Genomic DNA, 23,786 nt, shown 5'->3' on the forward strand with positions numbered 1-23,786 from the left:
TATCAGCAATGCGGCCGAGGATATCGCCCTTTCCCTTTTTCTTTTCTTGCATGCTAACGGATTGAGAATACGATGAGCACGCTCTAGATTGATTTAAACTTTTGAAAATTCATGCATCTTTCTTTTTTTCTTCTTTTAGAGATGACTTGTTTTGAAGTCATTGGACTTCGTTTATGCACAAACAGTATGAGAAACCCTTGATAAAATAGCTCGCTTGTAAGCGCAGCCTTAGGGAAAAATCACTGAATCTTCACTAACAAGCATATATATATGTCTATCAGCTGAGAGTCATTCTATCCGAAAGCCAGGTTGTGTATGCTCGAGCGATTCACAGGTGATGTAAAATTGATTTAGAAAGATAAAAGCCCACGGATAATTGTGTCCCGTACAGTGCCCTAACCGAATTTTTTGTAGTCCCGATAAATTTGTTGACTTCCTTAATGTCTTTTTCATCTTTCAATTCATTTTTCTCGGGAATTGAAGAAATAGTAATAAAATAAATTGCAATGAAGCAAAAATCATGACTTGGTCCCTTATTGGCGGGGAGTGTGGGGGATCTCGTCATATTACCTTGGCCTTGTAGAATGCCTGCGTAGTCCTGGAGGGAAAATGCGCTGAAACTGACGACTTTCTTCATCAAAAAGAAGAGGCCACCTTCATGAAGATGACTTCTATTTTTCAATAAAGTGTATAACACGAGTTGAAATATAGTTTAACGAGCCATGCATTACGCCTGTACCAAAGTTATGTGCATCTGTGTATCCCATCAGCCAACACAAGAACACTTGAGAATAAAGATCTCTCTCTAGCATTATCTGAGACCTACTTCATGTAGCTATTTCATTGCGATGAGCCCCACTCTCTTGTCAAAGGATAAATATGACGTGAAGCGATGAGCGCGTCTTTTTCCTGCTTCATTATTGGACAATAAAGGTTTTAGCTACAGTACAAGGGATCGCCTTTTTTTTCATGTCTATAAAAGACGACGCATCTTCCACCCATTTCTTTTTTTGTGAAAGGTAATGTATTTGTGCTCAAGTGCCTTCCTTTCTTTTTGAATGCTATGCCGAATCACTCACTTGCTGTATGTGTTTCTGTAGTTTAAAAATTGTCTGAACAAAGCCCATGCCTTGGCGGTGTGCGGTGGCGGGTCCCACAGTGTGGTGACAACAGTTTTTATGAAAGTGAAAACAAGGAAGAGTAAGTGTGGCTTGTCCTAATGCATCCATCTTTCTTTTTTGTATGACTTTGTCCTTTGGTTTTCTCTCTTATTTGATTAACTTTAACTTAACTACATTACCTCGTCTCTTTTTATAATTGGATTTGTAGGTATTTTTATTCTCAATTAAACTGTACTATGTGCTGTATCTAAAAAAGCTACGCAAATACTGAACCAAATTAGTGCAGCTTAGCCTTTCCATTGTTACAAACCCAAAAGCAGTATTTGGTGCTGGAGCGATCCACAGCTTACCAATTACCAACTCCCGGCGATCCCAATTATATGATCAGCGTCTTTGGCATGCTATTTCTCTTCATTAAAAGGCTGTTATAACTGTATTTGTATGCTAACTCGAAAAGAAGTACTAGTTTCACAATCGTCGATGAACGCAAAGTATTGCTTCGAAAGAGGGTAGGATGCGTTGATTTTTGGGTCTGTTTGTGTGACTGTTGGCGCGTAATGCGAGGATTTCGGAACGCGATTCAGGACTTTTTCTTGTTCCGCGTTTCGTGCGAGGTGCAAAGTGGAACACGGGTGGTGCGTTTTCCTTTATTATCACCACTTTTTATTGCTAACGAGCAACCCATTGCTAGCTGGCTATGCTAAGGTACACCCATTTGGCCATTCACAGCATGCGTCAGTTATTTTTAACTCAACGAAAATCTCCAGATCGCAAAATTCACAGCCCACCACACCGGTGCGCTCAGCTCCAGATACTCCTTCCCGATCAGCCTACGGTACACCGCGCCGTACCGATCGAACGCCCAATCGCACACCTCATCGGACACCTCAAAGGATTTATGGTAACAGAACGCCCAACAGAACCCCTCACCGATCCGGCTACGGCAGTGTTTCTCGCCCACTCTTTCGAACTTCTGTGCGTCCGCCCGACTTCGTGGCCATTGCTAGAGAGGAACGTCGTTTGTTAGCGGCCGAGGACACACGATCGGCTTCATCCGTATCCAGCACTTTCATGGCATACAATCCGGAAAAAGAACCCATCAAGGTACCCCCTCTGAAACCCTGACACCCTGAAGGTGATAAACAAGACGCTGACTTACGCAATGTGTTTAGGCTTATTTGCGCATTCGCCCACGACCACCTCATCATGAAGCAGAAATCGAGAATCCATACCTGCAAATAGTCGATGACTTGGAAGTCTCCATGACGCCACCCGAGGTATGAAGTGGTTCGATTGGATTGGTCAATAGACTGGTGGTGAAAATTAACCGTCTGTAGGATTCTAACGCCTATAAAACACGGAATCGAGCACCTGAACGCTATAAATTTACAAAGATCTTTACCGAAGAAGTAACACAGAAGGATTTCTTTGACAAGACAACCTTGCCCCTCATTGAAGATGTGCTGAAAGGAGAGAACGCGTTGATTTTTGCTTACGGCGTCACTAATTCCGGGAAAACATATTCGATCATGGGTACCAAGGAAGACACTGGATTATTACCACGAACATTGGATGTCATTTTCAATAGCACAGAAGGGTACCTGAATGAATCCAACGTAAGGATGTCATCTCTCATCTCAGCTGGCTCACACTAAACCAATTCAACCATCTTCCATATGATCCTAGTTAAAACCGGTCATGCATAGTCTAGTACAGTCATATGAAGATGGAGCCGAGGAAAACAGGGATGTGCTAGAAAGTGTGGGAGTATTTGATACACCGCACCCAGGAACATCGGTAAGCTTGGCAAGTGGTGGGATAGTGAATGCACGATACGCTTATTAAGACATGCGTAGAATCCCGATCTGTGGGAAGGATTTCAAACACCCGTAAGCACAGATAGGACAGGTAAAGTGATGGATAATGACATATGTGAGACCACCGGGTTGATCTTATTGTTGCGGTAGTCATTGAAATCGATCAGAAATTCGAGTACGGCATTTGGGTCTCGTTTGCGGAAATTTACACTGAAAAAATATACGATCTTCTGGAGCCTCCGGACAGACATCTGCGACGTAAACCTTTATCCCTGAAATATGAATTCCGTAGCGGTCACAAATACATTGCTGGTTTGAAGGAAGTCAAAGTGCAATCATTAAAGGTAACCCACCATCATACTATTTAAAAATTAGGCGCCATGCCAACTCATTGGGAACTATCAGGAAGCATATGCTGTACTCCATGAAGGACAACGTAATCGTGCTGTGTTTTCAACATTGATGAACCACACCAGCAGCCGAAGTCACAGTATATTTACCATTCGTATTGTTCGAGTACCTATTGACGATGAAGATTATGTGATCGAGGTAATATATATTAGCAAAAAAAAAAAAAAAAAAAAAAAATTGTGTACCGCTCGAAATTGACAGACATATCATTGCATAGGATCCATCTTATGCAAGTGTTTCCAAAATGTCCATTGTCGATCTGGCTGGCTCAGAGAGGTATCGCAATACGTTTAATTCAGGTAAGAGCGGAACATGCCATCAAAAAGTATACAACGGTTTCCCGATCCCTCTGAATAAATCGCTTTTGATTAGGACAACGCTTAAAAGAAGCTGGGAACATCAACAAATCGCTCATGGTCCTCGGACAATGTATGGAAACGTTACGCTTAAACCAGCTAAAAGCGGCCATTGGCAAGGTATAATACTTGGAAAATACTGTCTATGGACATTCGCCATCTCATCATGCTAAACCGGATTCAATGTACAGCGGCAAGCGGTGGTACCTTTCCGTCACAGTAAACTCACCGAACTGTTTAAAAGTTCATTCGAAGGCGATGGCAAAGCGGTAAAACACCAGTTTTTCAATGTCATGGCGAAAATAGATGTCTCATAATTTCGTGATCAAAAATAGGTCATGGTTGTCAATGTCAACCCATTCGATACCGGCTTTGATGAAAATAGTCATGTGATGAAATTTGCTGCAGTAGCAAAAGATGTGGCGACATGGAGACGGATTCACCCCATATTGGATTTACGAGGCATATCGGGTTCAGGTACGCTTTTCATTGTGTGAGAGTCGCATAAAGAGATCATTGTCACTCATACAATTAGTGTAGCCAAGCGACCACGTTCGAACATGAAAAAGCAAGGTAAGATCAGCATAGAAAATAGAAAAATGACGAGCCCAAAGATGTCTTGTTTTCTCACAGTGAGCAGTGGCTGCCACAGATATTGGATATCAGTCGTTTGAAGAACTGGATACGACGCCTAGCACGGATGAAGATGACGATGACGATGGCGAAGCTGAAGATCCTTTTGTGGACAATCTGATTCACCAGCTGGAAGATCTGCGAAACAAGGTACGAAAAAGGAAAGAATCGATTTGCATATTTTGTGCAAGGCCGATATAAATATTTGGATTAGTGGATCGATGCAGAAACACGTTGTGGTACAATGGAAGCGGAAATTCGTCAACAAGTGTCACAAGAGATGGAAGTCGAACTGCGAAAAATGGAAGAGATCTACATGTCGGCTTTAAAGCGCGAAGTAAGCATGGTGGCAATGGATAGTCTAAGCACATGCAAGCTGATGAAAGTGATGATGGGTGGTTAGAATGAAATGAACGAAGCCCAACTAAAAGAACACATGGATGCCGTGACCAAAGATACCTCAGGCACCAGAGGTAATTTATCAGTGGCACTCGGATACATGATCCACAAACAAGTGACTAAAATCTGCTGTAGCACCCGCCAATGAGGCTTTTCTGTCAGAGGTAAAAAGCTTTCGGGTCTCATCATTCATGACCGATGCAAAATATGCTGACAGATGCAAAATAGCTCTACGATCGGCAAAAAGCACTTACAGAAGAAATGGTCAATCTGCGACGTATGCTGCGGGAACATGACACGACCAAACAAAGCCTTTTAACCAAGGTTAGTCCTTACTGACCAACACCCATGCTGTGTGATCCAACGTTTCCATCGTTTCTAACTGTCTGTGCCATGAAATAATTGTGTTAGATTGCTGACCTGGAAAAGGACAAACGACGAGAGCAGGAGGCCACACGACAGCTTATGCAAGACTTGAAGGAGCGTGACAAAATGGTGGAGGAACTATCCAAACGTCCTGCACCGGTTCCTGACCGCATGGAGGAAGACAATCCATTTCTTGAACCGTCTCGTCCAGAGCCTCCGAAGGCAGGGGGTTGGGAAGATTCCCAAGGATCACGATCCATGGATGTCGATATGGAAGATCCGTTCAATCAACCTACCAAACGATCATCTTCAAATGCTGTTTTCCAACGCTTTCTTGACCTTCGTAAACGGCTACGTCGAAGTATTTTCAAGACTGAGGAGGTGAGATGAGAATTATGTACAAATGTCAAGAGGGCTTCTGCAAGATGATCCTAAATTTTTTGATGATCATCCCTAGTATTCTCCAGAGGCCGATGTTATTTTGAGGGAGGTCGAACAATTCAAAGATGTCACATTCGAGCTTGTCAAGGTATACACCATGAAAAAACTATCCCTTTGCCCCTTCCCCACACACACATGCACATAGGCCCACAAAAACAAAAACCTCATGTCTCATGAGAGGTAAACATGGCTAAATTGGAGAAATTTCTATCATACAGGAAACGAATATGGGTAAACTGCTAAAGCTGATTGCTAAAAAAGAGTTTACAAAAGACCCGAGCCATATCAAGCATCGTGCCAAACAATTATTCAAGCGGTATGCACAGCTCACGATTCCTGTATTGGCTCCGCCGAAAACGCGGCATCCGCGTGATTCAGTCATCATGGTGAGTGTGGATGCAGGCAAAGAAGAAGACCTGATTTCCGATATGCGCGATGCACTGGACACTCTGCAAGAAGAGAACCTTAAGCTGAAAAATCGTCTCAAAGTAAGCGGCTTTTTTTTTCGCTGGTTCAAAATGCGAAACAAACAATTAATGCTAAACCTTTTTGGTAAAGACAATGCAAGATGGCCATCGTCGTCTAAAAGAAGCCTTTGAAAGGACACGCGATTTGGGTGACGATATCTTGCCGGAAATGACGCCTCCAAATGCTGTGTCGACCGCACCAAGCACATCCAACCCATCCAATGCACCTGAATCATCAACAAAGTCACCCCAATCACCCAACCCAGTCCATCCGCCGGTCATTCCTACAGAACCTGTTGAGGTATATCTTCATAATGCTTTTTTTTCTGCATAATCATTTTCCCAGCAGGTTTTTCTTGCCTTTTTCGTCTATCGCTACAGGAGATCGGCCCGTTACTGAACATGATTTTTTTTTCTTCTGGATTTCTTAATAGCAAGAGGATCATCCTCGCGAATCAGCGATGTTCAGTCCCGTACTTGAAGCACCGATGTTGCCGTTACCAATAAGCGATGAAGAAGATGAGGAGATAGCTATGCTGTTTCGCCAAGAGGGACGCCCTAAACGGAGAAGGTATGACAAACTTTTTTTTTCGTTGTTTGTTTCCTGTTTTTCTTACTTTTGAGCGGGTTGGTTGGTCCTTTCCGTTTATAGAAAGCTTCGAGTCAGACAAACCAAACCAGACGAGGACAACGAATCAAATAAAATGATGCCCTGATAATTAGTTCGTAGCCATTGGCGACACGAAAAGGTTTTAGCTCCACATGCAATAGCTTAAAAAAGATGAAAAAAGAAGTAGCACCAATACCATTACGTCAATGACAGCTGAGCTGCAAACCTTGGCAGTGAGAGATCCACTGAATGGTTCAATCTACTGATTCCGGAATCACAACTCCGGTTATGCATTTTTAAACATCAGCTTCAAGGTTCCCCACTTTGCAGTTAAAGGAAAATAGGCAAAAAAAAAATAATAATAATATAAAAGCATAGGCATGAGAATGACTTTTTTTTTCTCCTCTCTTTTTTTCTCTGCTAATTGAAAACAGCCATCTTTACTGTTACCTTGGACACAATATCACATTAAACCAAATATGATCGACCACCGCCTTAGTTATACATTGTTGTGCGACGACGACTCGAGTGCCCTGTTGCCCTATCGACGAGACTCGCTTGAATCGTCTACATCAACTTTGGTTACAAAAACGCAACGAGTAAATGACACTACGAAACCGCAGTATGCTTCACTACATAATAGTGATAAACCGGCGCAACGTGATCTTCGCGTTATGTTTCAGTCCCTCAAAACCAATTTTAAGGTTTCCATGGCCAACCGACGAGCGCAGCACAGAGAGAAAAAGCCGCAAGATGGGAAAACCAATCCATTTGAGTAAAAAACTCGCATCTGGTGAATCAAACGCATGCTCACTCAAGAGACAACCATTGTATATATTGATATGTAGCGGGTCCTATTTGACCATTGGATCCTTGATGGACCAATCACTTGCGCTACCGATTTTCCTATTTGTTTTTTTTTCTCTTTCTTTTTTCCCCCTGTATAATAAATAGCAAACCAAATAAATTAAACGAGTCTGAGCTCGATCACATGAAAAATGTATGACCATTCACCTGTTTCTATATTTGATATCTTTAACATGTCTGTTCTTGCTCTGAATTGCAAATAAAAAGTATGTAAAGAAACAATAAATAAATAACATCATCCAGAAGTATTGCAAAACGTTGGCGGAGAGAAGAAAAAAAGGAATAGGGTGTGCTGGAATGCTATTTTATTTGCGGTAGAATTGTCGTTTAAAGTGGAACCACAGACTGAGAACGCCTCGGTCAAAGCTGCACTTGAACCCGTTCTTGTGGGAATATTCCCATTCACGATTTACAATTCGGAAAGCGATATCTTCATAGGGCGGACCTGCATGGAATCGAATGAGTACCGTTTCCGGTGATTCCGGATCCTTCTCGATATAGTAAGTAGGCGCAACGGATTTGTCAATAAGATCAGGATAAAAGATATTGAACCTATACATTTTCCCAAATCAATATTCCTCCAACGCGACATCAACACGATAAAAAGCGAGTTCCCACTTACTTGTAACCTTGCACAACTTTGGGTGGCGGATTATCTTCATCGTAATGCGTCTGGTTGTACTTGTTCCATTCGTACCCGGTGTGAACTCGATTAAAGTATCTAGGTTTGCGTGGACGATATTTGTCTTGCCACATGTACGACTGAGAGATGCGGTGTTTTGTAAGTATAGTACTTGCAAATCATTGTAATTCTGTAAATTCATTTACCTGTTTGGCAAGTTCGGCTTCTATGTTAAATATAGCTTCGTCTTCATCCACACCACGCGCAGCTTCTTGTTCAAAGAGAGCAGCCGATGCAATCGAGGCATCCTGCTGCTCCATTTGCTCCTCGGCCGCTTCGGGTTCAGGTCGAGATTTGCTTTTCATGGGAATAATCTTGCTTGACAGTACCTTGCGTCGTTGCTCCATCAACTGTTTCAAGTCTTCATAAGGATCCAGCAACGGAAGATCTCGTGATACAGCATCCAGTCGAGGCATAGGTTCAGGGCTCATGGATCGATCATACTGTTCCGTCGTAATCTCTTCCTTCTCTGGCACATTGAAGGCTTCATCTTGTTTCTCCGTCAGCTCCTGATCAACCGGTTCCACGGGAATACCTTCTCCAGGCAGCACGCCACGGCCTTCGACCGCTTCTTCCTGCATGGATAAAATACGTTCCAATTCTTCCTGCACCTTCAAAGCCTCCTCTCTTTGTCGTGTTCTTAGTTGATCTAATCGGCTCGCTAACAACTCTTGATGCATATCTGTGAGTTTCGCCTTGGCCTTGAATACCACGAGCTCGCGTAACAGGGTTTCCCAGTACTCCACATCCACCGGCTCGTTGGAGCTCAGTTTCTTCATAATTTGTGCTTGCAGGACAGAAAGCTGGAAATGCGTCTTTCCGGCCAATACGCGGTGAATATCTTCATTGACGGCCACATCCACGCCACCAGCTAATCCTCGTTTTTCATCCTCACGCAGTTTCGCGAGTCGATCATCAGCGACGACAATCATGGCACGCCAAAACTCCAAGGTCTTTTCATTCTTTTCCAGGCTAATGTGCAGCTGAATATCTTCATGGAGCTCTTTGGTTTCCTCCAGAGTAAGATTCTAAGCAGTGGGACGATTAGTTTTTTGGGCCTATTCACCGGAAAAGCAGTAACCTACATCAAAAATAGTATAAGGTTCCTCCAGATCGATTTCCAGTTCAACATCTTCTTCCACTTTGTCAGGTTCGTTGGCCAATCGCAAGTTCATGGCCAATATATCGATTGGTTTGGCGCGACCTGATTTAATACGAATCTCGGCTCGTTTCTTGGCTTGTTCCAAGTGAAACTGGACAATGGCATTTAGACTTTCTGCACGTGCGATATCATCATTTCTATAAATTGGACGTACCTCTTCTTCCTTTGCTTGCCAATCACCCATTTGTGCCAATTCGGCATCCCGTTGTAAACGAGCCATTTCTTCTTCTCTGAGTCGCATTTCCTCTTCACGTTCTGCTCGTCGTTTATTCAGTTTGGCTAGTTCTTCGTCTGCTTCTCGTTGTCGTTCACGCTCACGTCGTCGGATTTCGTCAGGATCCAGTCCCTTTTTGCGATCATTTTGTTTTTTCTTGGTCCACACAAACTTGGATTCCAGATTGACATCGTTGAATGGATTATTCACGTTTGAATAACCTAAAGTTTCAAGCGACGGTCGTAAAGAGCTCTTTTCCGCATCGTCTTCCTCATCGCTGTAATGTCGGTGCTTTTTATGCTTCTTGCTCTTTTTTTCCTTCTTTCGTGACCGATGGGTGTCTTCGGAAGGGGATCGACTGCGTTTATGATGGCTAGTATTTTTTTTTTTTTTTTGGTCTTTCATTAGTGGACTGAGTGCATTGACGTGGCAGTGCGGATTCAAGGTGTATTGCCTACCTCTTCTTCTTTGATCTATATTCTTCACTTCGACTCCTGCTACGGTGTCTGTGTCTATCGGGCGATCTTGCCATCTTTTTCTTTCTTCACTGCTTAAGCAAAGGTCCTATGGGCGCAGCGAGAACGGCTTTCTGGTCGCTGTAAAATCGATGAACCGTCACATGGTCGGACATTCGATGGGTTGGGCCTGAGCATGAAATTCCAAGAAAATGGCCTCCCAAAAAAGGATGCTTGTTTTCCAGCTTGGCTAAAGCTTTGACTTTATTCACATTCTTTCATGGCTTATCTATCCAGAGACGAACTCGGTATGGAGTTTACCAATACAGAGAATACGAGATAAAACAAAAGCTGACTTGAAATTTCTAGATAAATATCTAAAGAACTTGGCGGCGAAACGCAACGATTCAAGTACAAGTGTTCCGCCATCGCCTGCAAGCGAAGCCAAGGGCGAAACTCCCAGCCAAAAATCGAATGCTAGCCGATCGCCTACGACTTCTTCCACTGGAACTGGAAATGACTCCTTGGCGTATAACACGGCTAAAAATGATTTGGTGTATCCCATGCAGCAAATGTCGTTGAACACTCCAAGCGACCACTCCATTGACCGACAAGCCAATAGCTTGAAAGAGGCCGTAGGCCTCAAATCACCACCGGCGCATCAGCAGCAGTATGCCTCACCGACCAAGACAGGCGATTCACGAGACGCATTCGAAGCTTCACTGACCGGACGTCGACCTGGACCACCACCACGTCCAAAATCGATTTCGAAACCTGCAAACTATAGGTCCCCATCCAGTGATCAAACACCGTCCGTACCAGCCCCTGCCACACCACCAAAATCAACTTTCGTGGCGAATACCCCACACAATAAACCCGTGAATACGCAGCCTGTGAATTCGCAGCGTGTCAGTGTTCCGAATCCGCTTTACAGTGACGTTCGTTGCAGTGGCTGCGGGCAAACCGTCACCGGTACGATCGTGACGGCCCTGGGCAAAAAGTGGCATGCGTCCTGCTTTGTATGCTCGCAATGTGGCCATCGTTTGGAACACAGCTTGTTCTTTGAAAAGGATGGTCAACCTTATTGCAAAGACGACTATACAAAACTGTTCAGTAGAGTGTGTGATTATTGTCACGAACCCATCCAGCAGGTATATATCAATAAGATTGACTCTGATCTGTGTAGAGGCTGATGCATATGCCTTGTTCTGTATAACAGAAAGCGGTCAGTGCACTCGGAAAATGGTATCATGAAGGCCACTTTATGTGTCATGTATGCAAGACGCCTTTCGATGAAAATAGTCCCTTCATGGTTCATGATGGCCATCCCTATTGTGAGAAGGATTACTTGACCAAGTTTGGCCGTCAATGCCAAGGATGTCATGAGTATATCCAGGGAGAATTTGTGAATGCGCTTGGCGGAGATTGGCATAAACAATGCTTTGTGTGCACAGTAAGTGTTCGTTTGATAAAAATGCTGAAAGGATGGCGTGTATTTATTTTGCTTCTTTCTCTGCTAGGAATGCCGCCAACCTTTCCCTTCTCAGAAATTCCATGTACGCAACAACAGACCCTACTGTGAACGTCACGCTCTCGGTCCAACATCAACACCCACGGCATCATATCCGCCGTCGACACCAGCGCCTGTAACATCTTCCCCTTCCAATCCTTCGCCACAGACAAAGCCGAGTAACAACCCTCCTTCTGGAAAGCAATGCCACCGCTGTCGTCAGCCTATCGAAGGACGGGCGTCCAATGCGTTTGGATACGATTACCATCCCAACCATTTCCAGTGCAGTCAATGCGACAGACTGCTTTCAGTACGAGTACCAGGTAAGAATAACACAGCTACAGATCTAGCTTTCGATATGCTAACAGCTATTTTTAGGCATGTGGCAAGCTAATCCTCAAGGGGAACTTGTATGTAAAATGTGCGCAAGAGCTACATGAAAGAAAGAAAAAAGTTGAACAAATAAGAACAAAAAAACAAAATCGTTGAGTAATTTATTATTTTCGTTTTCTCTTTTTTACGTGATGCGTCTTAAAGCTTGGACGAGAAAGCGGGAGGTGGGGTCTTTTCCAGATCGCGATACATGGCTGCGATATGGTCTTGGTATCTTGTTCGGGCCACAGGCCGTTTTACTTTGAATGTGGGCGTTAAAAGGCCATTGTCAACAGAGAAAGGCGATGATTCTAGGTAGACCGCTCGCGGAATTTCGAATCCTTTCAACTGATCGGCTCGACCTAACGCAACAAGCTTTCTTTGCACACCATTGATAATATCGGGATGTTGACATAACTGGTCAAAGGGAAGGTGGTGTTCGTTCTTGGATAACAATTTTCGCGCCATGTTTTGCAACTGTTCAGGATCAGGGACAACAATGGCGACCAAGGAAGCTTGCAGACCATCGCCGTGAATGAAGATTTGCATAATGAGCGGATCTCGTGTGTAAACGTTTTCAATTTTTTCCGGGGCAATGTATTCTCCCTGAGCCAACTTGAAAATATGCTTCTTTCGATCAATGATGACCAGCCGACCTTGTTCATCGATCATGCCGATATCCCCCGTACGATACCACCCTTCCTCATCCAGTGCTTCGCGGGTCTGCTCTGGGTCCTTGTAGTACCCTTTGAATATGTTGGGTCCTCGAACAAGCACCTCGCCACGGGGCTTAGCGTCACTAGTCAGATAATTCATTTCTGGTACATCAACAAGCTTGATGGTGTTACAAGGGAAAGGCGTGCCCACATGACCCGCTGTATTCTCCTTTGCTCTATGAACCGTCGTCGTCGCTGTGGTCTCCGTCGCACCGTAACCTTCACGAATGTCACAGCACAGCGCCACGCGTAAGAACTGCAATACTTCCGGCGCCACGGGAGCCGAACCCGTGGTAATCGAGCGCACACGACCTCCCAAAGCTTGCTTGACCTTGTTAAAGATTAATCTGTCCCAAACAGGGTGGTCGCACCCCTGTCCATCTGCAAGGCGCTGCAGCTTGGCAGCCACTGCACGTCTGGCCACCACACCGGTCAAGCCTGGGGCATTCACTGTGGCTTGAGTAATTTTGATGTACAATCGATTGAGCAGACGCGGCACCGTAGGGAACAGCGTCGGTTTCAGTTGCTGAAGATCGTCGGCTAATGTCTCGACATTGCCGCTGAAGTAACCCAGCTGGGAGCCCGTAAATAGACAAAGCATATCATTGAGGCGACCGTAGATGTGGGCCAACGGAAGATACGAAATTGCGATATCGTGCTTGTTACGATCGACGCAGATGTAAGCAGCTGTAAGCGCTGTCACAAAGTTACGATGGGTTATCATTGCACCCTAAACGATAACCCCATTGTAACGTAAATAACAATAAGCTACCAGTTTCTCAGTGATGCATACCTTGGGTGCGGCTGTTGTACCACTGGTATACATGATAAAAGCCAAGTCTTCCGGTTCGGGAAGTTGATAGGGGCTAGGGTTAGCTTCGCCATGCATCTCTATCCGTGAGAAATCGAAGAGTTGGATATTGACATTTTGAGCCCATTCGTCCACTGGGTAATACTTTTCCAAGCCATCCATGCTAATAATCACTTGTAGATTGGGCAATTTATGCCGGATTTTCAAAAGGTCAATAACATGTTCTGCGGAGCAAACGACGACCGCCAGTTCGGCATGATTGATCACATATTCCACCGTATCGCATCCCAGAGTATCATAGAGCGCCACCGTGTACAGTCCGTAAGCAGAGCATGCTAAATCCGTAATCGTCCATTCAGGTCGGTTTTGGGCCCAAACGCCTACAGGGAGATGGGACGCTTGCCCACCGGGAGAAATCTGTTGCAGCAGTTGCACCAATCCTGAACCAAAATAGGTGATACGTTTGGCCACTTCATCATACGTTTGCCAGACATACTCTCCACGCTGGCCATTGGCTTTTAATGGTCGATGTCCCAGGCAAGGACGGTTTTTGGAGATCTCAAGACCTACCCGACGGTCCAAGACGAGTTACAACGACGTACGCCTTTTACACCAGTTGTCTTAAAAGCCTTACCTTGGGCAAACATGTCAAATACGGTCTTTAGCTGAGTAGGCGGTGCATCCATTATGGGCCACAGCGTGCTGGAATAGACGGCTAAGGTAATGACAGTGAAAGGTAAGCATTTTTGAGAGGAAAATAATCCAAATCGTCGAGCTTTACCTGATTCTCCTGGTCGTCTAGATTCCGGTAGTTCATATGTTTGCTTTGCGGATGAAGACGGAGTAGTGGGTTCCATAAATTAAACGGTCAAACAAAACAGAGTAAAAAAAAAAAACAAAAAATCAAGGAAGAAAAAAATGGGAATGAGAAAAGAAGGGATGATTTATAGGAACATAAGAAAAAGGGGAGGCATCAAGTCAATGCCAAACTGTGTCGGGATTTCAAGTTTTTGAACTCTGAAAAGGTTGGGCAGAAGGAACATTTGGACGTAGAGTGTTTGATATCAAACCAAATGTCGAATCTCTAAATCCATAGAATATAAAAATCTCCACCTGAGAATTATAACCCATCATTCTACTTGCAAAGACAGTGCAACAAAAAAAAAAAAAAAAAAAAACCAGCAAGTAATAACGAAGCAAGTAATACCATGCAGTGAACATCTGATCAAGGGTGAGAAAAAAAAATAGTGATACCTTTTTCTTCTTGTTTTTACTTCCCTAGTTATTTTTTCTCCATAAAATAACGCTTGGAAGGATTCAGTGCCAAAATACCTTACGGCGTGGTGAAATATGAAAGAAGGCACAAGCGTTTGGGTGCCAAAGCAACGGCGGGATTAAGGTCCGACGGTCCGGCTAATTTCGAAATCCGACGATCCGTGCCAGACTGCACTTGCGGGAAGCATCACCATGACCCAGAGTGCTCCTTCTTTTTCACTCCATCAAATTACAAGGATGAAGTTCTCTGCCGGTAAGAGATCCCTATTTCCACAAACCAGACACATTCGGGAACTTTGATCATGTGGAGGATGGATGGATGTATCGATGAATCGCCTTTGGATCGACCTCGTTCCCGAGAAAAAAAAAAAAAAAAAACGTAGACACCCCCGATTCGTAAACGAGATTCTTCAACCCATGCTCAATCGTCCATCGAAACAACGTCCATTTTACAAACGCATTGGCATTTTCTCATGACGGTTATTCTCCCACTTGATCAACTTTTTCGAATGCAGAAGGACGCTGATGTGAATGCAAAACATGCTGATGACCGTATTCCCTTTTTTTTCCGACACATGTAGATGTCTCTTCTTCTCGCCGTAAGAGCAGAAAGGCTCACTTCTCTGCTCCTTCCAGCATCCGTCGCAAGATCATGAGCGCTCCTTTGTCCAAGGAGCTCAAGGAGAAGCACAGCACTCGTTCCATTCCTGTCCGCAAGGATGACGAAGTCATGATTGTACGTGGTACCTACAAGGGCCGCGAAGGCAAGGTTGTCCAGGTCTACCGTAAGAAGTGGGTCATCCACATTGACCGTGTCACCCGCGAAAAGGTCAACGGTGCCACTGTTCCCATTGGCATTCATCCTTCCAAGGTCGTTGTCACCAAGCTCAAGGTTGACAAGAGCCGTCAAGCTATCCTCGACCGCAAGGCCAAGAAGGAAGCTATGCAACAGGTAAACACGCATTGAAACGATGTCTTTTTCCTTAAAGCTCACTGTACTAACCTTGACCGTTCCCTCTTACTTGTAGTAAATTTCGTACCATTGTCATTGAATTGTTAATCTAGATCCGGCAGAATAAAAAGGATGTTAGATCGAATTCGGTTGGCTTGGCATTGAGGGATAGAAATATGGGAACGGGTGTTTTTGAAAGAAAAGTGTGTCACTTTGTTTTCGCGCTTGTCATTACGTAAAAATCAATAGGGATATTGCAGTTTCATGATGTTACTGCTGGAATATATACGATAGGCAATGGGAAATAGTGGTGCTATGTTCTCTTAACTATTCGCTCTGCACTTGTTATTGTATCTATCATTTTAAAGACCTGGCTTAGCCACCAGTTCCTGATCTTTTTTTATTGAAATTGCAACCGAGACTTGGTCTATTTCGAAGTGGTTGATTATAATATATTCTCTGAACAACTGCATGATAAGTCCTAGTGAACCGAACAAGACAAGAAAAAGGGTCGATGGGATTTCCCAAATCGCGCGGTGTCCACTTCAGTGATTGGTCCATGTTGAAGTTGAAATGACTGCGTGACTGTTCCCCAGAATTCCCTGAATGCGGTTTCTCCCCCAATGGGAAAAGAGCGCTTTACTTCTTTCTCTTGGTTCTCGAACTCTCCCCACTTCCCCATGGCTAGCATTTATAATACTTCGCGATCGCCAGTTCGAGGCCGTGGAAGAGGTCTTCCTCGCCGTCCCATGAATAATGGTCAAGCAGGAGGAATGGTGGGTCATCCACCTGGATTTCAACCACAAGGCGAGTCGGCCGCTCCGCCTTCTTTCAATGAATTTCCCCTCTTTTCTTGTATTCAACGAAGCCGCAATCACTTGATGGATTTCAAACATTCCAAGCCGGTTTCATTTAAAAATTTTGCTCGTCCAGTCAAACTTCATCGCAAAGACGCCAACCATATGCATTATCAACGTCATTTCTTCAATCCAGCCAACCAAAACAACAATTCTCAGGAGTTTACAGAAGCCAGTTCATCGCAATCCAAACCGACATCTCAACAGTCTCAACAGCAGCAGCAGCAACAACAACAACAACAACAACAACAGCAGCACGGTCCTAAAACCGGCGCTGATACCTCATTAATCGCCCCTCTTGGTGGCGCTACCCGTAACAAACAAATGTTATTTAAAAAACGCACAAAACAAATCTATTTGGCCAAAGAAGACACGAGAGAGTTAAAAGAACAAGAACAAAAACCTTGGATCCTGGAAGATTATGATGGCCAAAATAGCTTCACGGGTACTCTTGAAGGCGGTCAACGTTCAGATTACGTATTCTTTGTATTATCTGTACGATATCGTCCATTTGTTTTTTTTAATTCTTTTCAGCTTATTGGGAGCACTGCTTATCCAAAAATTTCATCGTCTTGGTTTTACATAGGACAACGGCTTCAAAGTGGTACCTGTCGATCGTTGGTACAAATTCCAAGCCAAGCGAAACTTCCGGTCTCTTACCTTGGAAGAAGCAGAGGAGCAGGTAAAAGACTGATTGGCTGTGCGCGGCCATTGGCAAGGAAATTGTGGCTGACGTAATATTGTCTTTCAAAGATCAAAAAACAACAAAAGCGTGAACAGAGCCGTTGGATGATGTTAAAACGCAATAAAACTGAGGAAGAAGAAGAAGCCAATGCTGCTGGCGGTCCACGCAAACAGCGGTTCCGAATTGTGGATAACGATGGCGAAGGATCGTACGTTGGCTTTTATTGTCATGGTTCACCTTCATGATGTTTAAATTTATATGGTCGAACTCTTCGTAGGAAAACTGTCGAAGACGATGATATGGGCAATCGACATGTAAGACAAAGGCGTGGCAGATCATGAACTAAACTTTTCCTTAGTTTAACAATGTGTTTGCTCTTGGTATTTTCTAGGATTCCGATATGGATGATATTGATTTCGATGATGTATTCCAAGATGATGAAGAAGGAGGCGTGGAGCACGAAGTGGAAGACGAAGAATTGAAGGATAGCAAAGTAACGTGATCGGACTGGAAAAGAGGCGCAGCAATAGAAAGGGGTTGGAAATCTGATGTCTTGTTTTCATGGTATAGGAGCGTCTGAAGCGAGAAACCAAGGGCTATGTTCCTGGTGGCGAGACGAATAATGATGAAGATATGATGGACTATTCCAAGCTCACGTCCGAAGGAAAGGTACAAAGAAACCTGCAGAACAAAAGCATTTGCATGTTGGAGACTCATCGTAAATTATAGCAAATGAGAAAACTTGTGCGCGATCTGGAAAAGAACCGAGCCTATGAGAGTGATGAAGACGATGATCCATATGCATCTAGCGTAAGTATAAGTGGAATGAGGATATGGGTCCGAGAAGAGAGAGCAGTCGACTTGAACAGATATGGTTTAGGCGGAAGAACTGGAGTCAGATGTGGAAGAAAATGAACAGCAAAAATCAGAGACGGAGAGTTCACAAAAGAAACCATCGGTCCCCATGAAGAAGAAACCGATGATGCCGTCCAAACCAGGTCTGCAGAAAAAGGCTCTGGCCAGCAAGATGAAGAAGGAAAGTATGTCGAAACCAATTGGTCGACCGGGTTCACCTTCGTTGTATGCAAAGAAAGACCATCATCTATCCACCAGCCCGGCTGGATCGCGCGAAACGAGTCCCAGTGCCATCCAGCGTCGGCGTAAAGATGATGCCATGTCGAGTCAAGAAGCCAAGCACAAGCATAAATTACCGTCATCTTCGTCGGCCTCGCCTCGTCGTGGTCCCTCGGCACAAGAGTCGGTCAGCAACGATGCTTCGGTTGATGACGATCTTATTACTGAGGAGGAAGTGATTAACACTTTGCGTGGCCGACCCATGACAACCAAGGAATTCCTCTTGTGCTTCCGCAAACGCATCAAGAAGAACGAGCGTAACCGAGCTATTATCACCACGTTGCTCAAGAAGGTTGCTCGTCACAACGTCACGGATGATCCCAATACCCGTATGCTCGAATTGAAGCCGGAGTTAGCTTAAAAAGAATCCCCTCGAAAAAAAGAACGACATCCGTTGAAATGGAGTGTGTGTGTGTGTGTGGAAAAAAAAAAAAGGTTGCTGACGCATTTACCAATATCTTTTATAGAGTGCAGCAGCAATATAGGCATTTTTTGTAAACCAAAAACATCACATAGAAACATGATGAAATCAAAAAAAAATCATTGTTTCATATAATGATACCGACAATTGCCTTTGAATATTTAGTCAGTGAATCCCGATAGTAGGGTTTTGACTGGTTGAGCAAAATCAATTTAAAGAGATGAAAGCGAACACACTCTGTAACTGATAGTTTGAAGCAATGCAAGGTAAATAAAATTCATACTGTGAAGCCGGCAAAGCACGGAGTACTTTATTATGACCATCAATCCGGTTGAATAAAAAAAAAAACCTCGGCAAGTGCTAATCGCTCAAGAATAACTGGCGATCCCAACCTCTGCCAAAAAATGACCCCGTCCGAAAATATCCAGCCACAATTCAATGTGGTCATACAGACAAAGAAAAATAATTTTCTCCCTCAGTTCATTCATTATTTGGATTGTGATGAATGAATTGTTATCTTTTTTTCATTTTCTTTTTGTTTTGAATAAAAAATAAGTTATCAGACTGCAGTTCTTTCCGTGTCATGCCCTTGGAATGAAGACAGACGAGATCATCAACTGCTGGAAACCACTCAGAGAGCAATAACCAGCACACTTCACTCAAAGGAAAGCCTGCTACGAGTCATCTACTAACTTGGTAAAAGTGTCTAGTTTAAAAAACGTAGAACGGTTATGTACTGCATACAGATCCTGTAGAGTACGGTCACTGAGGTTCATAGCTTTCACTTTGCTCTCCCTTTTATAGTTTTTTCGATGCGAAAATTTTTTCTCTCGAGTTTGAAACTCGCAGTCCTAGAACTATTCTGCCATCCAATTATATCGCCTACTGCACGTTCGTGGACTGCGCAATTGTTTGTTTTCCGCTGAACAAATCAAATGGGGCCAATCATTACTGCTTTCGAAAGTTACCCTGGCAACGGGCGGAGTTATTTGTGTCACCCACTTTTGACCCGAGCACCTCTTGACCGCACCTGCAACTGCTGCTGATTTTCCTTTTTTCCAATAACAAGGATCTAACCATCATCTCTTTCACGTTAACTCAAGCAAAGAGCAAGGCCATTGATTATAGACTCGACATGTTATTTTTATTGGCCTAACCCCCACCCGTCCAAAAAAAAATTCTGTACACAAAAGGCTCAAAACTGATAAAGTATTTTTAAACTAAGAAAAAAGCAGCGAAAATACACAACCAACCAAAGAAAACCTGGTCCAGAGATGCTACTTGACATTATCTTCCTTTCATTTTAAAAAGAAAAAAAAAACCCAGACAACCAAAAAGAAAAGACTCATTGATCATTGGCATTTTCATGCCCACCGCCACGAGATTGTTGACTTGACTATCTCGAGGCTCTTGACGCCCAGCGTAATGCTCTTGTTGTTGTGGTTCCGAACGGCCGCCAATCGATATATCGCCGCTGAGTGGCAGCACGCCCACGTTCCGATGCAGGCGGAGTGTACCAAACGCAAATGTTGGTGCACCCCGCACGGTTTTTTAAAATGGCGTCTACAAACGAGACAAGTTGGCGGAACACGGGTGTAATAACGTTGAGAAGATGGTGGTGAGGACGATGCTGCCGACGGTGGCGGTGGCGATGGTGATGAAGGCGACCAAGATAACGACGTGGACGTCGAAGGGCTAGCCTCTTGCTTCGGACTCTTGACGAGGCAACGGTGAGAGAACCGTAGTAGTGACCGAGCCACTAGGTAACAGATTAAATAGAACACGGATCCCCAAAAGTGCCAACATAATTTTTAGTTTCTGCAGTCCAAAAACCAAAGATAAAGGAAAGGCGTAAACCAGAATTACGAAGGTGTGGCGTCACAGACGCCTGTTGGCAAGGGATGTAGTGCATGTCCTCGAACGCTGGACTGATCATGCACCATCTCATACACAGAGAATAAAACGTTTGCAACAATTGGATATCTGGCCAGTACCACCATCGATCCTAAAGTCCAACTGCTCCGAAAGACATCTCGCAAGAAAAAGTTGTCATCCTACCTTCCACGGCCTTAATTGGTAGTGTGCAACGTTCCACTGCTGAAGACATCCTCTAAAGGAAAATATTTTTCCAGCTTTTAAAGAATGATTAAGGCCGGGTGTGGTCAACCTATACAAAAGAACACAGATGCAAAAAATTGACTGGGGAAAGAGATATTTTTAGGAGCGCCTGCAGCAACATCTGCAACCAGTTGATCGCTTAAATTGAGTATAATGAGCCAATAATTGCGTAGATGGAAACTGGCACGCAAAAAAGAAAAAAAAAAAAGGCGACTATGAATGCTTTTGCTTATTTCATGTAATTTAAAACTTGCTGAGAGCCTCGCTATGTGCGCGCGAAGTCTTCTACATTTTGGTATTCTCTCAAGGTTTGAATGTTTTTAAAACAAGGGCAACTATAAAGAAAATGTATTGTAGAATGTATTGTAGATCAGTTGCAATCGTCATAAGTTAGCCTGCAAATAATTACATCCGAAAAATGTAAGATCATGAGATCCAGTCAAAATGCGGCGCTAACAAGCTTATCGTCTCCGTGAACACCGGATGCAGCTGGTATATTATACTGGATGGTATAGAGCAAAACCAACAATTTCTATAAAAAAATTGGAAGTGCTCGGCAGAAAGATTGTGATCATGATTGAGCTGCGCTTCTAATCTGGTGAGACAAATTCTGAGAAAGAGTACTTCTGTTTATAAAGCATCCACGATTCAAAAAGCACATGACGTTTCAAAATCTCGATTTGTTTATGCTTACAATAGCAAAATCAGAGTCGTTCGTATATCCAAAAATTAGGCCATCTTCCCAGAATTGGATATCCATGTCTTTGCAGTACAGTATAGCAAAGATTCCAGAAATGCCATCATTCAACGACCTGTTTGTTCCCATGCTCAGGCCATCTGCTCACCTGCCAGAGAAGTCAAAAAAAAAGGCATAAGACTCAATAAAATTTAACTGAAAGAATAATCGCACGTCATGACCATTGACTATGCGAGCAGAGCCAACAGGATAGAAAAAATTGAGAGATAACCTATTATTTATTCCTTTTTTAGTTTCAAATCTGGTGGATAATAATTGACGAGTAGTAAAGTATTCTTTCTGTGTGTGTGTGAAAAAGTGCAATTACGTTGGAGATGTCATTGGTACGGTAAAAAATCCAAGTTTATCCCAAAGATACTTGACTGATAATCATTGCAATTGATAATAAGGTGTTCTCTTTTTTTAGGCAGAATACGATACATGCATTAAATATTAGGAAGCTTGTTTTTATGAGTGAGATGAATGATCTACTAAGAAGTCATGTATTGTAGGCATGCATAATTATAAATGTCTGGAAGAATAAGAAAGTACACTAGATGATGTGCCACATTTGCTGGTATAGACGATCCCCGTTACTTTGTTGCTTCGATCCATCGATTCATGCAAGAATATACAGTGAAATCTTTAAAAAGAATTAACAATCGTTCGATATTGATGCTCAATTGCTGGACACAGAAATCTTACCAAAGTTGTCTTCAGCATTGCAGTGGCATTTCTTCTGTAGTTCTCTGGAGATGGGACAGTGCATGAAGGGTTCATGTCGATAGCCAAGGTCGTCGAAAAAGTGAACTTCGGATTTGTTCAAAAAGAGACCTACGGCAATGGAATGAACCGGCGCGTCTCCCCATCTATTGCACCAAATCTCATTTTAATCACCTGGAAGATTATCATCCGAGCCATCGTCCTCACTTACCGTTCGTAAAAGAAACCGCCGGCTTTGTCCAAGTACTCAAAATAGGTCATATACTCTTTGCTTCTGAGAAAGTTGAGATCGCCAATTTCAAAATTACTCCAGAAATGGCACAAATTGTACGTGTCACCATTGTTGTTGGACACAAACTTCATCAGATTCTCCTCCGGAATGAGTTCCGGATACTCCTTCATAAACGCTCTGGTTGTTTGCCACAAGGTAGGAATTGTACTTTCATACTCCAATAATGAAATAGTCCATCCTACACACGATCCCTGGCAGCGTTACCAACTGGAGACTCGTCAAACGCATATCATCACCCTTTTCTTACCGTATTTTTTGTTGTTTTCTTGCATGAATAAAAAGGGATCATAGTCCAAATCGCAGGAAAATTCGACACTTGGTTCCACTCGCCTAGTTTTCCAGCCAGCATGAATACCAGTCGCATGCAAGGTAAACCCATAGAATCCACTTACCAGTAATAATCATATTTTGTCATTAGAGGATGGCGGAAAAAGAAGCCGCTTTCAAACCTAGCACCGCATTCATGAGAAGAAGTTTTCACAGCAAGTAGGTAAAAAGTAAAAACTGTACTTACCGACACATATGACGATAAGATAGATTGTCACCATAGATAACCCCATTTTCACCCATTTGTTTTCGCAAACGATCGGCCTTTTCCACGTCAATCCAGTCGGGATAACTCCAGTGTTCATGAGGAATAAGTCCTACAGCCCATGTATTTTTTTTTAATTTCAACTGAATGATAAAAACTTTAAAAAAGCAAGAGTTTTCGTATCCTTTACCATATTCCGTTTTCGCCTTGGTCAATCCTTGTGTCAGCAATTTGAACTCTTCTGTAAAGGGTTCGTCATTCAGAAAGACGTATGGGTAGTTGAACTTGTGATTGAATCGTGCCTCCAGTTGCTGCATTGTTTTTCGCAATGCATCGAGTTCGGAATTACGGGTAAGAATAACGAATGCTGCTTTGGCTCTGGTGGTGTTTTGCCAAGCCGGTGGCAGTGAAGGATCGCGAAGATTGGGGTGATTATCCAGGGAAACGGTCGGTACATTGAGCTTCCAATAGTTGTTGTGGGAAGACCGGAATGAGCTCAACCCCACGATGAATAACAATACCAGCACGGTAAACAGAATGACAGGTTTCCGTTGCATGGAGGATATAATCATATTGTCTTTTTTTTCGTTTCCTTGTTTTAGAAAACACAGAGCAGAAAGAAGCCTGAGGGTTCCATCATAATTGATTTTT

General features: G+C 43.4%; 8 protein-coding genes across 8 annotated transcripts; 5 read left to right on the top strand and 3 right to left on the bottom strand.

Moving 5' to 3' along the window:
• Window positions 1-1,614: 1,614 nt before the first annotated feature.
• BYT42DRAFT_409637 (kinesin motor domain-containing protein) lies at window positions 1,615-7,007 on the top strand. The gene is made up of 25 exons (XM_051563430.1): window positions 1,615-1,630; window positions 1,706-1,826; window positions 1,889-2,225; window positions 2,294-2,398; window positions 2,459-2,737; window positions 2,808-2,918; window positions 2,978-3,029; window positions 3,089-3,282; window positions 3,344-3,487; window positions 3,567-3,648; window positions 3,722-3,825; window positions 3,897-3,974; window positions 4,041-4,182; window positions 4,246-4,278; window positions 4,358-4,488; window positions 4,553-4,675; window positions 4,742-4,811; window positions 4,873-4,901; window positions 4,966-5,061; window positions 5,149-5,484; window positions 5,561-5,632; window positions 5,763-6,032; window positions 6,103-6,312; window positions 6,446-6,582; window positions 6,664-7,007. The coding sequence occupies exons 2-25, from the start codon at window positions 1,819-1,821 to the stop codon at window positions 6,725-6,727; spliced, it is 3,207 nt and encodes a 1,068-aa protein (XP_051421786.1). The 5' UTR covers window positions 1,615-1,630; window positions 1,706-1,818; the 3' UTR covers window positions 6,728-7,007.
• A 32-nt stretch (window positions 7,008-7,039) lies between these two features.
• On the top strand, window positions 7,040-7,669 carry BYT42DRAFT_576669 (uncharacterized protein). The gene has a single exon (XM_051569088.1). It carries the CDS (start codon window positions 7,225-7,227, stop codon window positions 7,573-7,575), a length of 351 nt encoding a protein of 116 aa, XP_051421787.1. The 5' UTR covers window positions 7,040-7,224; the 3' UTR covers window positions 7,576-7,669.
• On the bottom strand, window positions 7,618-10,125 carry BYT42DRAFT_576671 (mid region of cactin-domain-containing protein). The gene is made up of 6 exons (XM_051569089.1): window positions 10,005-10,125; window positions 9,487-9,919; window positions 9,256-9,423; window positions 8,317-9,198; window positions 8,111-8,250; window positions 7,618-8,040 (listed from the first exon to the last, which is right to left on the bottom strand). Exons 1-6 carry the CDS (start codon window positions 10,076-10,078, stop codon window positions 7,794-7,796), a joined length of 1,944 nt encoding a protein of 647 aa, XP_051421788.1. The 5' UTR covers window positions 10,079-10,125; the 3' UTR covers window positions 7,618-7,793.
• Window positions 10,126-10,235: 110 nt separating this feature from the next.
• BYT42DRAFT_576674 (LIM domain-containing protein) lies at window positions 10,236-12,000 on the top strand. Its single transcript, XM_051569090.1, has 5 exons — window positions 10,236-10,309; window positions 10,371-11,152; window positions 11,221-11,454; window positions 11,522-11,834; window positions 11,890-12,000. The coding sequence occupies exons 1-5, from the start codon at window positions 10,282-10,284 to the stop codon at window positions 11,949-11,951; spliced, it is 1,419 nt and encodes a 472-aa protein (XP_051421789.1). The 5' UTR covers window positions 10,236-10,281; the 3' UTR covers window positions 11,952-12,000.
• BYT42DRAFT_576678 (uncharacterized protein) lies at window positions 12,001-14,306 on the bottom strand. The gene is made up of 4 exons (XM_051569091.1): window positions 14,192-14,306; window positions 14,045-14,125; window positions 13,393-13,976; window positions 12,001-13,329 (listed from the first exon to the last, which is right to left on the bottom strand). The coding sequence occupies exons 1-4, from the start codon at window positions 14,265-14,267 to the stop codon at window positions 12,043-12,045; spliced, it is 2,028 nt and encodes a 675-aa protein (XP_051421790.1). The 5' UTR covers window positions 14,268-14,306; the 3' UTR covers window positions 12,001-12,042.
• A 592-nt stretch (window positions 14,307-14,898) lies between these two features.
• Window positions 14,899-16,012, top strand: BYT42DRAFT_599452 (translation protein SH3-like domain-containing protein). Its single transcript, XM_051570982.1, has 3 exons — window positions 14,899-14,938; window positions 15,267-15,637; window positions 15,714-16,012. Exons 1-3 carry the CDS (start codon window positions 14,923-14,925, stop codon window positions 15,714-15,716), a joined length of 390 nt encoding a protein of 129 aa, XP_051421791.1. The 5' UTR covers window positions 14,899-14,922; the 3' UTR covers window positions 15,717-16,012.
• Window positions 16,013-16,317: 305 nt separating this feature from the next.
• BYT42DRAFT_615685 (uncharacterized protein) lies at window positions 16,318-18,674 on the top strand (the record flags this gene model as incomplete). Its single annotated transcript, XM_051571986.1, has 8 exons — window positions 16,318-16,989; window positions 17,081-17,176; window positions 17,248-17,387; window positions 17,457-17,493; window positions 17,571-17,672; window positions 17,750-17,848; window positions 17,909-17,989; window positions 18,060-18,674. The coding sequence occupies 8 exons, from the start codon at window positions 16,318-16,320 to the stop codon at window positions 18,672-18,674; spliced, it is 1,842 nt and encodes a 613-aa protein (XP_051421792.1).
• A 3,507-nt stretch (window positions 18,675-22,181) lies between these two features.
• BYT42DRAFT_499806 (glycosyltransferase family 15 protein) lies at window positions 22,182-23,692 on the bottom strand (the record flags this gene model as incomplete). Its single annotated transcript, XM_051564666.1, has 7 exons — window positions 22,182-22,231; window positions 22,294-22,457; window positions 22,523-22,781; window positions 22,851-22,933; window positions 22,996-23,052; window positions 23,118-23,247; window positions 23,326-23,692. The coding sequence occupies 7 exons, from the start codon at window positions 23,690-23,692 to the stop codon at window positions 22,182-22,184; spliced, it is 1,110 nt and encodes a 369-aa protein (XP_051421793.1).
• Between the last annotated feature and the right edge of the window lie 94 nt (window positions 23,693-23,786).

The sequence above is a fragment of the Radiomyces spectabilis genome (genome assembly GCF_025331425.1).
Source record: "Radiomyces spectabilis strain NRRL 2753 chromosome Unknown BYT42scaffold_9, whole genome shotgun sequence".
Classification (NCBI taxonomy): Eukaryota; Fungi; Mucoromycota; class Mucoromycetes; order Mucorales; family Radiomycetaceae; genus Radiomyces; species Radiomyces spectabilis.

Coding starts and splice junctions, on each gene's coding strand:
- BYT42DRAFT_576669 (XM_051569088.1), top strand. CDS start 7,225: ATGACACTACGAAACCGCAGTATGCTTCACTACATAATAGTGATAAAC.
- BYT42DRAFT_409637 (XM_051563430.1), top strand. Junction 3,283..3,343: donor TCAAAGTGCAATCATTAAAG/GTAACCCACCAT, acceptor GGGAACTATCAG/GAAGCATATGCTGTACTCCA. Junction 3,975..4,040: donor TCGAAGGCGATGGCAAAGCG/GTAAAACACCAG, acceptor GATCAAAAATAG/GTCATGGTTGTCAATGTCAA.
- BYT42DRAFT_576674 (XM_051569090.1), top strand. CDS start 10,282: ATGGCTTATCTATCCAGAGACGAACTCG. Junction 10,310..10,370: donor TCTATCCAGAGACGAACTCG/GTATGGAGTTTA, acceptor TGAAATTTCTAG/ATAAATATCTAAAGAACTTG. Junction 11,835..11,889: donor GCTTTCAGTACGAGTACCAG/GTAAGAATAACA, acceptor AGCTATTTTTAG/GCATGTGGCAAGCTAATCCT.
- BYT42DRAFT_576678 (XM_051569091.1), bottom strand. CDS start 14,267: ATGGAACCCACTACTCCGTCTTCATCCGCAAAGCAAACATATGAACTA. Junction 13,977..14,044: donor ATTTGACATGTTTGCCCAAG/GTAAGGCTTTTA, acceptor ACCGTCGGGTAG/GTCTTGAGATCTCCAAAAAC. Junction 13,330..13,392: donor GTACAACAGCCGCACCCAAG/GTATGCATCACT, acceptor GTTATCGTTTAG/GGTGCAATGATAACCCATCG.
- BYT42DRAFT_576671 (XM_051569089.1), bottom strand. CDS start 10,078: ATGGCAAGATCGCCCGATAGACACAGACACCGTAGCAGGAGTCGAAGT. Junction 9,424..9,486: donor GGCAAGCAAAGGAAGAAGAG/GTACGTCCAATT, acceptor GCCATTGTCCAG/TTTCACTTGGAACAAGCCAA. Junction 8,251..8,316: donor AAGCCGAACTTGCCAAACAG/GTAAATGAATTT, acceptor CGCATCTCTCAG/TCGTACATGTGGCAAGACAA.